Here is a 14,126-nt window from a genome sequence, read left to right on the forward strand (position 1 = left end):
ATAGTTCATACACTCACAAAGAATCTTATCCACCAAACCAAACATTTTCAAGATTAAATCCAAACGTGCTTTTATCAAACCATAAAGGATGATGAAAACATGCTTTTTGTTTGCGATTTTAATCGGGTTTTGTGGGAAAACAGAAGGCGCAACCGTGACATGTGAACTAGAATACGGGTTCTTGCCGTGCACAAGTGGTGTTTGGGGAAGACTGTTCTTGGTTGTGGTTTTCCAATACTTGATGTCTATAGGTCAAAGTTATATTTCGAAGGGGTCGGATAAATTCTTCAGTCTTATCGGACCGGGTATATTTGGAGCCAGTTTGTTCCATATTCTTGCAAACTTTCCTACTTTATACATTGTTCTTGGTAAGCTTCATTTCTTCTCATTTTCACACTTTTTTCTTGTGTTAGAAAATTTCTCCATTAACTTGCATTCTAACATAAACATTAAATATCATATATTTATTTTGCCATATTTAGAAAGTTAAAAAATATATGTGTAAAGAGATATTTTTGGAAAGAAAAAATGTTAAAACATATTTACTTGGAAATATACGGAGAACAGTACTCAAAAGTTAAAGTCAACATATTCATACCAATATTTTCAACACTTTATGACGTTTGCAACACTATTTGTATTTTCAATACTTTATTTTGTATACATTAATTTACAAACAAAATGTTTATTTGATATAAAAAGTTAATTAAACTTTTACAAATAACTTGAATTGATATAAAAAATCATAATTTAAATATGAAAATATATGTGAAAAGAGGCGATGACGTAGAAATGTAAGAATTTGTTAGGATATTTTAGGGGTAGGCAGAAAATGAGTGATTTTAAAGAATTCATGAATAAACATGTGTTAGCTGACTAGACGTGTTTGTAATTGCATTTAGTTTGTCATCAATGATGGTCTTATAAACAAGTTAGCTTCACTATAACTTTTATGCCTTTGCTAGCTAGCATGCATATCAATTGAGATACATTTATGTAGACAAGGAAAACTTGCCTAGAAAACTAATATTGACAAAAAATAGCATAGCTGTGATCTTATATGTATAGAATGTCCAATATAAATATCATAATAGTTTCAGGTATTGGTTATATTTGATTTAACGGATAAGGGCATAATATGTTTGGTGATAAATTTGCAGAATCAAATTTATCAAGTGACGACGCGGGTGTAGCTTCTAGTGCTCTAATGGGAATGAGTATCCTAGCAGGATCAGCAGTCATGAGTGTAACATTGATTTGGCCCTCGGTAATAGCTTTCGGAAGCTATGATCTTGAAGAACAGCCACAATTTCTAGAAGAACAGCCGCAATTTCTAGCCAGATTAACAAGTACTTGATTAATATACAACAATGCATAGAGTACATGGATATATAATGTTATATGTTCTTTCTATTATTTATTTTTTCAGCTTATGGTGTTACAACCGATCGTGAGACAAGCTACACTGCAAGACTCATGCTTGCGTCGATGATCCCATTTCTTATTCTCCAACTCCCAAAAATCATCAATTCGACTTCAGTAACTCGAGTGTTAGTTTTAATAACACTCATTATAACATTGAGTTTCTTCTTTGCGTACGTAGTGTATCAGGTTAGTCTTTTCTTCATCAACATATTAATATATAAGTTTTATATCTAAGTACTAAGTAAAGCTAGCTAATTGATTTCGATTTCCACGTGTAGATCTTCCAACCATGGATCCAAAACCGAAGATTCGACTATGTGAGACAAAAATATGTCAAGAACAAACTACTAAAACTTCTTTCTCTAAACGGAAAAGCAAATGTGCGGCTTATCAAATAGTTAGTACTTGCCTTGATTTCTTCTCTTTCTTAGGAACCGAAAATCTTGTGATTGAGTGAAAATCTGATGTGCAGCCTTTACAAGAAACTCGACAATAACCACGATGGTAAAGTGACCAAGGCTGAGTTGAAAACTTTACTTGTGGGAATTCAAGTGCAAACAAACGGCGAACTAAGCCAAGGTTTTTCGGATAGAATCATGGATCAACTTGACTTTACAGGAGATGAATTTATTCAAGAGGAAGAGTTTGTTAGAGTACTTACAAAGTGGCTATATGATGCAAGAAAATCAGTCGCTAAGAATGATTATAACCACCTTAGGTTTTTCACCAAACCTCAAGAGGTAGGCTTTTATTTTGTTTACCCTGATAAGTCATATAAATAGAAAGACTAAAGAATCAATTAGTCCATTAAGGAACATTTCCACAAAAATAAATCAATCCTATAAAGAAAATTTATCATTGGGTGCTGCTAAACATACCCCCCTATTCCATTTTTACTAAATATACTCCCCCCTGAACTTATTACATAAATTACAATTAGCTCTTAACATTATTTATATATATATATTAGTCCCTACAAAATTACTTTCATTTGATAACCTCCATTAAGGAACATTTCCACAAAAATAAATAAATCCCCTAAAGAAAATTTATCATTGGGTGCTGCTAAACATACCCCCTTACTCCATTTTTACTAAATATACTCCCCCCTGAACTTATTACATAAATTACAATTAGCTCTTAACATTATTTATATACATATTAGTCCCTACAACATTACTTTCATTTGATAACCTCCATTACATATATCAAATTAAAAACTATCAGTATTACTATTAATTTATTTTTTTAATATTAATATTTTTAATATTAATATTATAAATATTTATAATATCTTTTTTTAATTTTAATAGTATATATATTTATAATATCCTTATTTTACCATTTTATCTTTTACAAAATAAACCAAAACCCTAAACCCGAAACCCTAAACCCAAAACCCGAAACCAAACCCTAAACCCTAAACTCGAAACCGAACCCTAAACCCTAAAACCGAAACCCTAAACCCGAAACCCGAAACCGAACCCTAAACCCTAAACCCGAAACCGAACCCTAAACCCTAAACCCGAAACCGAACCCTAAACCCTAAACCCTAAAACCGAAACCCAAAACCCTAAACTCGAAATCATAAAAAGAAAACGCAAATTGTAAAAAAAAATATTAAATCCTTACTTTTATGCTAATTTGGTAATTATATGATTTTAAGGGTTAATATGAAAATTGGTTTTTCCAAGGGGGGTGGGGGGGTATGACAAGCAACCAGGGGGGTACATTTAGCCTAACCCTTTATCATTTAGCCTAACAAGAAAGTTTTAAAAGCCGTTCCAATAAAGAAACCTTGCTATTGCCAGCATTTCTCCGGGTAGATAAGTCAGGGGGTTTTACGAGCAGTTTCCTCCTAGAATGGTTGGGCGCCATGCTTGAGCATTAAACATAAATGGAGGGTTGTAACTAGGATTGTTCAAAGGGTAGGACCCGACCCTTTTACCTAATATCTGACCCGGACCCTTTTAGAAAGAAACGTAGATCTGAAACCCTACTCTCTAAACAATAAAAAGGGTCAGGTATAAATAAGGGTTTCAAGAGTCCAACCTTTTACCTCTTAAAACATTAATCACATCTTTTTTTCTACATTTACTAGTTGCATATATATGACATATCTTATATATTAGTTTATCATATGAATCATAAAACTATATTTTCATTTAATAACATAGTAAAGTCTAACTTCGTACGTTTATCAACCATTTGAACTGTTACAAATAAAATTCACATTCATGAATTACATGTAGAGAACAATTCAATGGCTCTCATATATCTGTTTCCAGTTAGTAGTATGGCCAATTATTTTTTATTTTTCTTAGTAGTTAGGAAACTGCGGGTGAATCATATTTGACATATAAATCTCTCCTAATTTCAGATGAATCACGAATCTGATGTATATCTAGAAACTAGTAAACGGGTCAAAGGGTCAGACCTTTGAAACCTGTTTACCCTTTAAGATGAAATTTAAAGACCCTTAACCCGACCCTTTTTATATACCATGGTCTAATTAAGGGTTTTGTGAGTCGAATAACCGGGTTTTAAGGGTTCAACCCTTATCTTACTCACCCCTAGTTGTAACTAATATATGGTCTATGAAGAAGCATATCACTGAAATTAATATTTGTTAGTACTCTTATCAATTGAACCATAATATACCATACAATATAGATTCTCAAATTGGGCCCGGACTTGGGCCAACTGATATTACAATCCGCAACAAATCTATCAATGATTTATTTTAAGCCTTTCATATAACTTAAAACGAGGGCTGGAAATAATGTAGGCAAATATTTGCAAATGCTACACATCGGGTAATTAAGTAGTAAAGTGACCATTTTAAGTATTTATGTAGGATAAAGACGAAGAACAACAAGAGCCTTTGATACGTAAGAAGACACGATGAAGAGGTAGGTCCCAGCAGAGCCCAGTTGGACCCGCAAGACTCACCTTGAAGAGGGACGTCTGCGCAAGGACCAACTGGTTCCGCAGGACCCACCATGCTCAGAGATGAAGACCTTACGCGCAGTACGCCAGCTGTTCCCGCAGGGAAAGCCTCCTAATGGTGAAGTACCCCGCCTGTCCCCGCAGCTGCGGATACAAGCCATCAGGGAAGGCTACCCGCACTAATAGCAAGGCTACACGCACAAGGCACTAACTCTCAATAATTCAGTGTCACCTGAAAGAATGAGCAAGGCGGGAATACTCCCGCCCAAATGAGCCAGTCTGTATGCTTCTGGAAGATCTTTTGTACTATACCTGCCAAGGTATGGACAAAATAGACAAGATCTGACCAAAGCAGCCCATGAACCAATCACAGGGTGACAGCTCACCGACAACAGTACGAGGAGCATGCTCTAGTACTGTTTGTCACTATTAGCCGCTGCCTACTCACCAACCCTTGTCGTGGCACGCACATAGCCTGCAGTTGGTGGAAAGAGAACAGTACACTGCCGGCCTTGTCACTATCAGCCGCTGCCTACCCACCAACCAGCATGGCACGTGCTTAGCCCATAGTTGGTAGAACAGGAATATTATACAGCTGGCTGTACCTACTTGGAAACCTACCTTCGGCTATAAATACTCCAACACCTTGGAACGGTATCATCATCTTGTATTTTGCCTTCACTAGCTATTTCTCTCAATATACACTTATATTCAGAGCAATCTAGTCTGATTCTCACGCCGGAGGGTGGTCACAAGGAGGAACCCCCCCCCCCCTTCTCAGTGACGAGCTCACGGTGTCTGTTTTGCAGGTCATCTGAAGAACATCCTTCTTTGCCGGACCTAACCCTCGTGGGAAACATTATTTAACCCCCAGATTATCCATAGTATGCCCGGGGTCAATTAGTGTTTCTTCATTGGCGCCATCCGTGCATAAAAGCTAGAACTAATTCAGTTTTTTCAAAACTTCTGAAAAAATGGTTAACGTTACTCCGGTCCCAAGGCCAGTAAGTGACCAAGAAACCCTGGTAACCACAACCCCAGCTACTGGGGGGAACACCGGCGGTTACACAAATTTTACGAACACTACCCCGGTTACCCAAGCCGGGGCAAGTGCAGTAAACAATATTTCACTGGGGTTCACTGATGCCCAGTTGGAGAAACAGACGAGGCTCCCTCGCCAAACACTCGATCAAGTTAAGGCGTGGGCCGAAGCACGTCAGAAGGAATTCCAAGCTGAGTTGGATGAACGCTTGCGTTCACTCCAACAGGCTGACGAATTCGGGAGCACTCGACAACAGCTCAACATGAACAGTGAGTGCGAGTACTCGGACGATGATCGGGAGGAATCCGACACTGACGCGAACCCTCGCCATAGGGCGAATGGGAAGCGTAAAGAAACGGACTTCCAACCAAGAAGGAATTTCGGAGAAACCTTCAAACCAAGGAACGCGGGGGGAAACCCACGCGACTTCTCCAAAACCTTTAGACCAACTGCTGCAAATGCGGGAACATCCAAGTTTGCAAGGGACATTGCGGAAGCAATCGCCCGAGAAGTGCCAAACAGATGTCCAACATCGGCACTTATGATGGTCTATCCGACCCAGACGATCACTTGAACAGATTCATAGCGGGGGCAACCGTCAGTAACTGGACGGAACCCACGTGGTGTTATATGTTCCAGATGACGCTGGTTGGAGCGGCCAGGGCGTGGTTTGATCGTTTACCGGTCCACCACATCTATGATTGGGCGGACTTTCAACACAAGTTCAGCCAACACTTCAGTCAACAGAGGAAATATACTGAAGAGCAGTGGACGATCCTCAACTGCGTGAGAGAGGAAGATGAATCTTTACTAGACTTCATCACTCGCTTCAACTCCAAAAAGCTGAGTCTGGGCAACATAAGTGAAGATCTTGTTCGCGCCGCTTTCATCCAGGGCGCCGAATGCCCAGAGCTTATCCGCACGTTGACGGGTAAGGACGGCATGCCATCCACATGGGATGCCATCATGACGGCGGCCAAGCGCTTTGCCGAGACGGAGAAGCAACTGGGTAGGGATCTTCCCCAGAGTACACATCTCTACACGCAGAGGACTAGAGAAAACAATGTTCGGATCGCCCGGCAGAACAAGAAGAGGAAGCTAGGTATTTGGCAGTCAAGGATAAACTTTGACACCTCATCCAGCTCTCGCCCTCTTGTTGGCGGAAGGGATAACACGCACTCTTCAAGCCGAAAACACCGGTGGACGCCACTCACCAAAAGCGTCACGGAGATATTTGCCACCGAAAAACTCCCATGGCCAAAAGCTCCAATGATCCGACAACGACCTAATGCGGATCAGAGCAAATTCTGTGACTTCCACGGGACAAAGGGTCACAGTACAGAGGAGTGTACATCCTTGAAGGATATTGTTGAAACATTCGTCAAGGATGGAAGACTTGCACACCTTGTGGCATCAATCAAGAATGGAGGAAGGAATGATAACCGGTATAAAGGCAACGGACGAAAGCCCGTTGACATCAGCATCCACATGGTTCATGGCAACATCAGAGGAAGAAAAAGACGAACGACAGAACCATGCGAATGGAAGGAAGCTGAGGTGCGCTTCCCGCGAGTGCCAGGAGGACCCAGCAAGGAAGGCCCTATCATCATCAAAAGCCAGCTGGGGCATTACATAACTTCCCGCACTCTTGCTAACAACGGCGCCTCGTCAACGGTTATGTACAGGCAGTTCTTCGACAAGCTAGACGACGAAGACAAAGAACGCCTGGAAACGGTTTACGCCTCAATGGAAGGGTTCGAAGGCAGCACAAACACCCCCCTGGGTATCCTATCTTTCCCCGTCATTCTCACGAACGGGAAATACTCCCGCACAGAAGACGTGGACTTCGTCGTAATGAGGAAGCCACATCACACATACGACATTCTCTTCGGGAGAGACGGGATGGCAAGATTCAACGCCGTGGTATCTTCAGTCCACGGCATGATGGGATGGTCAACTGCTGAGGGTGTAGCGATGATCACCGGTATCCCCCAGGTATGCATCGCATCCGTCTCATCTAAACCCAAACCAAAGATGGCTAAACCAACCATCACCGAACCAGAAAAATGGGCCCTCAATGGCAAATACCCTGACCAGGCTGTTACAATTGGCCCAACAATAACTGATCCTACGCGCACCTTACTCAAACGCTTACTACAAGGAAACGCTGACATCTTCGCGTGGACACCAGCTGACATGACTGGTTTACCTCGAAGTAAAGCAGAGCATAAGCTCAAGTGTGACCCGGCTTTTACGCCAGTCATACAAAAGCGCAGAGTAATGGGGGCGGAACAGGCTAACGCGTGTAGAACTCAAGTCAAGGAACTCCTTGACGCGGGCATCGTACGCGTTAGTAGATATCAAACATGGGTTGCAAATCCCGTTATGGTACCGAAGGCTAACAAACAATGGCGCATGTGTATAGATTTCAAAGATTTAAACAAAGCATGCCCCAAAGATTGTTACCCGTTACCCGAAATTGACCTCAAAGTGGATTCATTAGCACCGTTTCGCCTTAAATGCTTCCTTGACGCATATAAGGGGTACCATCAAATCCACATGGCTGTAGATGATCAGGACAAAACCGCATTTCGGACGCCCGATGGCATATTTTGTTATCAAATGATGCCATTCGGACTTAAGAATGCAGGGTCCACATACCAACGCCTGATGGACAAAGAGTTTCATGCCCAAATTGGGAGAAACTTGGAAGTCTACATGGATGATTTGGTCCTCAAAAGCCCTGAGCCAGAAGCGATGTTGAAAGACATCGAAGAAACTTTCAACACGCTCAGAAAGATAAACATGAAGCTCAACCCGAGCAAGTGTTCCTTTGGGATGGAAGAAGGGAAGTTCTTGGGAGTCATTGTTACTAAAGATGGCTTCAGAGCGAACCCTGAAAAGGTCGAAGCCATTATCAAAATTGAATCACCTACTACCATCAAGCAAGCCCAGACACTGAATGGACGCCTAGTCGCACTTAACCGCTTTTTGTCAAACCATGCGGATAGGTCGTTCCCATTTGTGTCAACATTGAGAAACTGTTTAAAGAAAACGCACTTCCGCTGGACACCAGAAGCGGAAGCAGCTTTTCAGGAAATTCGGTCACGCTTGATCGAACTCCCAACTCTCACAGCACCAGAAGCGGGGGAGGAATTAATCATATATCTTTCTGCCACAGATAGAGCAACCGGGGCAGTCCTGCTAGTAGAGCGAAAAGGTATCCAGATGCCTATTTACTATGTTAGCCGTGTCCTAACAGACGTAGAAACCCGGTACTCCACCCTGGAAAAACTAGTCTTAGCACTTGTACAGGCTTCACGCAGGCTAAGACGATATTTCCAAGGTCACCCAATCACCATTCTCACCAACTTCAAACTTGCAAACGTTCTAGGCAAACCCGAGTTACCGGGACGTCTAGCCAAATGGGCAATTGAGTTGGGGGAATATGCGATAAAGTACAAGCCAAGACCAGCCATAAAAGGCCAGGTCCTGGCCGACTTTATAGCAGAAGTCCCCGCTTCGTGGGAGAAAGAGTGCCAGGAGGAGGCTCAACCCTCCCCAGCACAGGACATCAATGATGTCTGGCGACTCTACACCGATGGAGCAGCCAGCAACGAGGGTTCAGGCGCAAGGTTGAAACTAACCAACCCAACAGGCCAAGAATACACTTACGCTATTCGACTGGATTTTCCAAGTACGAATAACGAAGCCGAGTATGAAGCATTCTTGGCCGGGCTGAGAATTGCGCGTAAAATGGGAGTGAAAAACTTGGAAGCCCACGTGGATTCTATGTTAGTAGCCAACCAAATAAACGGAACGTACACGGCCGTGAACGACACAATGGCCCTGTACCTCGCACAAGCAAAAACCCTTATGCGCGATTTTAATGATTGTAAAGTCATACACGTCAAGTGTAGCGAAAACAAATCTGCGGATGCGTTAAGCAAGCTTGCATTATTAGCCTTCACCCATTTGGGAAAGGACATCCGCATCGAACTCCTTGAAGCACCATCAGTCCCGCACAAGGAAATTTGTGTCATCCAAACCGGCACAGAAACGTGGATGACACCGATAATAAATTACCTTGCAGCGGGTATACTACCAGAGTCAAAAACACAGGCAAGAAAAATACGTTGTAAAGCATTAAACTATCAACTCATCGATGACATCCTTTACAGACGTAACTTTCTTGGCCCACTCTTAAGATGCGTGGACAACAAAGATGCTGACTACTTCCTAAAGGAAGTACACGAAGGCATCTGTGGAGTACACGCAGGTCCACGCGCTGTTGTAGCTAAGTTAAACAACGCGGGGTACTTTTGGCCGGGGATGCATACGGATGCGCTGGCATACATCAGAAAGTGTAGGTCTTGCCAGCTCTACGCACCCAACACGCATCGCCCGAAGAATGAACTTGTTCCAGTCACCTCTTCATGGCCATTTCAGAAGTGGGCCATCGATGTGACAGGCCCATTTCCTACAGCAGCATGAAACGTTCAGTTCCTAGTGGTAGCCATCGACTACTTCACCAAGTGGATAGAAGCAAAACCCTTAGCCCAAACAACCGCAAAACATATTAAAAAATTTATTTGGGAATTTATTATTTGTCGTTTTGGACTTCCACAGACTTTGGTGAGTGATAACGGCACCAACTTTGCTGACAAAAAGCTACAAAAGTGGCTGGAAGAACTTTAAATCACCCACACCTTTACCTCAGTGGCACACCCGCAAGGTAACGGTGAGGTGGAAAGAGCAAATAAAAGCATCGTCGAAGGCATAAAGAAAAGACTCCTGGAACACAGATCCGGCTGGGTAGACGAAGTTCCACACGTCCTTTGGGCAAACAGAACGCTGAAAAAGGCCAGTACGGGAGAAACCCCGTTCAGCCTCACTTATGGCACTGAAGCCATGGTCTCAGTCGAAATTGGTTTGCCCTCACCAAGGGTCTTGATTCAGCCAGAAGACAATGATGCGGAAAGACGGTTAGCCCTTATGCTAACCGAGGAACGCAGAGACTTAGCCGCAGCGCGTGAAGAAAACTACAAGCGACAAATGCAAAAGTACTACAACACGCGGGTAAAACTCTGCAACTTCAATGTAGGAGACTACATATTGCGTAACAACGAGGCTTCAAACCAAGAGCGCCCAGGAAAACTGGCACCGGTCTGGGAAGGACCGTACATTATCAAAGAAGTTTTGGGAAAAGGCGCATACCGGCTCGAAAGGCTCGATGGCACTCCTATCCCAAGAACATGGAACGGAGCTCAATTACGCAAATGTTACATGTAGATCAATTCCAAACTTGTAAAGAAAAGGCCTAGAGCCACTTCTAATGGAAATGATTCTCCTTTATCACATTGTGTTGATAGCCTTACCTTTATACTTATGAACTTCCCACACTGATATGCCGGTGTTCACCACATAAATATGGGAAGAAGTAAGTCGTTGCGTGTGGAAGGCGGCAAAACCCGCATAAACACATAAAACGGTAAAAATTTCTAAGGAAAACCTTCACGCAGGTCAGCTATAGGTGAAGTTTGGTCATCCCAATAAATGAAAGTGACGGTCCTACCCGCACAATCATGATAGAGTAAACTGAACATTGACCTATTGGCAACCGCGCGTCGAAAGGTTAACTTATTCAAAACACTTAGAAAATTTCAAAGGAAAAGATGAGGAAAACTTCCACGCAGGTCAGATATAGGTAAAGTTTAGCCATCCTACTAAGTGAAAGTGACGGTCTTATCCGCACAATCACAAAAGAGGAAGCAAAACATTAACTTATTATCTGCCACGTTGAAAAGTTAACTTATCTAAGTACTCAAGAAATTGCTAAGTTAAACAAAATATGCGCGAAATAAACAAGGCAAGGCATTAACAAATAATTTTTATTCCATCAACATTCAAACATTACAAGAATTGCTGGGTACATACCCGCATACAAGATTAGAAGTCTACAAACATAAAAATCTACTCTAATGGTGGAAAGGGATCTAAAGTATCAAGCTTCAGGACCACTCCCACTTGGACCCGCACCATCAGTAGAGTGTGGCGGTTCAAGGAAAGCTTTGAGGATAGCTAGCCCATCAGCAGCAGCAGCAATCTCGTTTACCTTCTCCACCACCGGATGCGGGAAGGCGGCATACTGATTCACTGCTTGGTCATACGCAGCTTCAGTATCCACATTGTAAAGAGGGAAGTTGGAAGGCGGAATGCCTTGTTCAACAAACCCTAGACCAAGCAGGAACTAGCCTTTTCCCCATCCTCATGAGAAGCGTTGAGGGCTGCGCTCATCGCATCGTCATATGATGTGTTCGTGAACACCCGATGCACAACCTAAAAAACACAAGTATATCAAAAACTCTTCTAAGGAAAAGCGTAAAGAAATTGTGAACCTGTGCATACCTGTGACAATCGTCAATTTCAGGTTAACTCCGTTAACTCAACTCCGTCAAGTCAAACTTAAGATCACTGAATCTATAACACACACTTCATTACATTTAAACTAGGGTTTAAATGACGCTTAACACTTACTACATGTGTAGTCTTTCGGGATTTGCACCAAAACGCAAACGAGTTGACGCAAATGATTGATAAATAAACGAAAAACGTCAAAACAGTAATTATGTGATAATTATGTGTTAGACTTATGTGTTATGTGATAACATGGTTATAAACGTTAACTCAAGATGAAAACAAGTTAGTTAGGCTAGAAAAGTAATACTTAGAAGTGGAGGGACTTGAGTGTAACTTGTGTGTTTATAAATAGATCCTTAACCTTAACCCTAACTATTATTCTTCTTTCCCACAAGTTCCGATCGCAAACCCATACCCCTCCCTCACGGCTGCCGTCCATCAATACACACACATACAACATCAAATCAAGTGTTTGATTGAAGAACTAGGTGCTAGGAAGGTATAATTGATCATCCTATACGTCTTTACTACTTGATTTTGATGTTTGTTGGGTTAATAACAAACCCTAGCTGGCCGATTTCATGAGTGCATATAGTTAATATGATTGTTGTTATTTGGATGATGATTTGATAACTAGATTGAATCTTGTTGCATGTTGATTGTTGTGTCTTTGATTTGAGTTCAAACACAAACCCTAATCAAGTATGTAATATGTAATTGATGTGCATGGATGGTGTTTATGGAGTCTAGAGGGTCATATGAATGCATGATAGTTCATAGGTTGTTAATATATTGAGTTTGGATGCAAACAGTTTCTGGACAGAATGTGTATTTGATGTTTAAGTGACTGTAACGAAGTATAAACATGAAAATTGGTTGAGATTGTTGGTACTACAGTAAACTAGGCTGAGTCTAGTTTCTAAAGAATATAAACTTGTAATTTTTGGACAAGTAGAAGTTAACTTTTATGATTTTACAAAAACGTTGTGCAAAGCTGAGCTGTTAGACCTGCTGTTAGGTTATGTTGTAAATGTTATATCTCATGAACTACGAGACCAATTGGGTTGGTTCCACTTCTGGAAGTTGACTTATTGAGTTAGGAACCTAACCCAAGTGGTCTTGCATTTATTGGATTTTTCGTTTAACGGGAATTGCAAATAACATTCTGTTGTGCATGAATTTGACTGTTATGAGTTTGCTGTAATGATTTGATGATTGTGAGAAAACTATGAGGAATAAAAATGTAATAAAATATGTTCTGGAAACCTAATACGTATGTTCTTCTGTGATGATTTTTGGTAAATTAATTGAGATGCTATGATCGGTGAAATAGTACAATCTTTCTAGTAGGATTTCTGTCTCGGTGAAACTAGCTGCTGAGTTTTGTGAAAATGTATGAAATATGATACTTGCTAATTTATTATCGTGTTTTGACCAAATTTCCCTTGAGGGGAATGATTGCAAGATAATTGTCGTGTTTTGACTAAAATGCCCTTGCGGGGAATAACTGCTAATTGATTGTCATAATTTGACCAAAATGCCCTTATGGGGAATAATGGCTAGTTAATTGTTATTTGTTGACCAAAATGCCCTTACGGGGAATAATTGCTAGTAACGTACGTTATGAATACATGACACGTATATGATTGCTTACAAATGTGATGTGTCACAAAAACACTTGTTAAAGTCACACACGATTCACAAACGAAACACGAAACATGTTATGTGCATAGGTATTATGTGCCGGGTCTAGAGACTCGATAATATTCCGACACTTAGTAAAATCTCTTTGTTGTTTTAGAACGTTAGAGAGAGTTTTTCGGTGACGCGCATCTTGGTGAATTATTTTGGGAAATTCTTCGCAAACAGTGAGTTTCACTTTCCCCTCTTTAAACTGTTTTCAAACGTTTTTCACTTGGGGGAGATAACATACTCCACAACGCATTTGAGATTTTGTTATAAATTATATATCACTTGTAAAGGCTAAGTGGCAAACGAAATATTTGAAGTCCTACACATCGAACCGGTTAATATTTAGAATAGCGAGTCACTGTTGAGTAGTACTACTGGGTTTGACAAACCCCACCCAACGCTAAACTCGACTGGAGGTCGAGCGGGTGTAATTTTGGCTAACACGTACCATGGTCTGGAGGACCTGGTGACAAGGCACTTACTAACGAGTCAGCTTCGGTGTCGAACACTTAGTAATACTTGTTGTATAGACTAGCTACCTATCGATATATAATTTGACATAACACTATCTGGTAACGCAAAACACCGTAACGTTGTT

General features: G+C 41.3%; 1 protein-coding gene across 1 annotated transcript; it reads left to right on the forward strand.

Moving 5' to 3' along the window:
• The first annotated feature begins 15 nt into the window (after nt 1-15).
• On the forward strand, nt 16-4,333 carry LOC143604953 (sodium/calcium exchanger NCL2-like). The gene is made up of 6 exons (XM_077081263.1): nt 16-368; nt 1,161-1,349; nt 1,430-1,611; nt 1,704-1,822; nt 1,898-2,165; nt 4,283-4,333. Exons 1-6 carry the CDS (start codon nt 89-91, stop codon nt 4,331-4,333), a joined length of 1,089 nt encoding a protein of 362 aa, XP_076937378.1. The 5' UTR covers nt 16-88.
• Nucleotides 4,334-14,126: the final 9,793 nt, after the last annotated feature.

This window comes from Bidens hawaiensis, unplaced genomic scaffold (assembly GCF_021521415.1).
Source record: "Bidens hawaiensis isolate Kalapana, Puna unplaced genomic scaffold, B.hawaiensis_p1.1 tig00067407_1, whole genome shotgun sequence".
Taxonomy (NCBI): Eukaryota; Viridiplantae; Streptophyta; class Magnoliopsida; order Asterales; family Asteraceae; genus Bidens; species Bidens hawaiensis.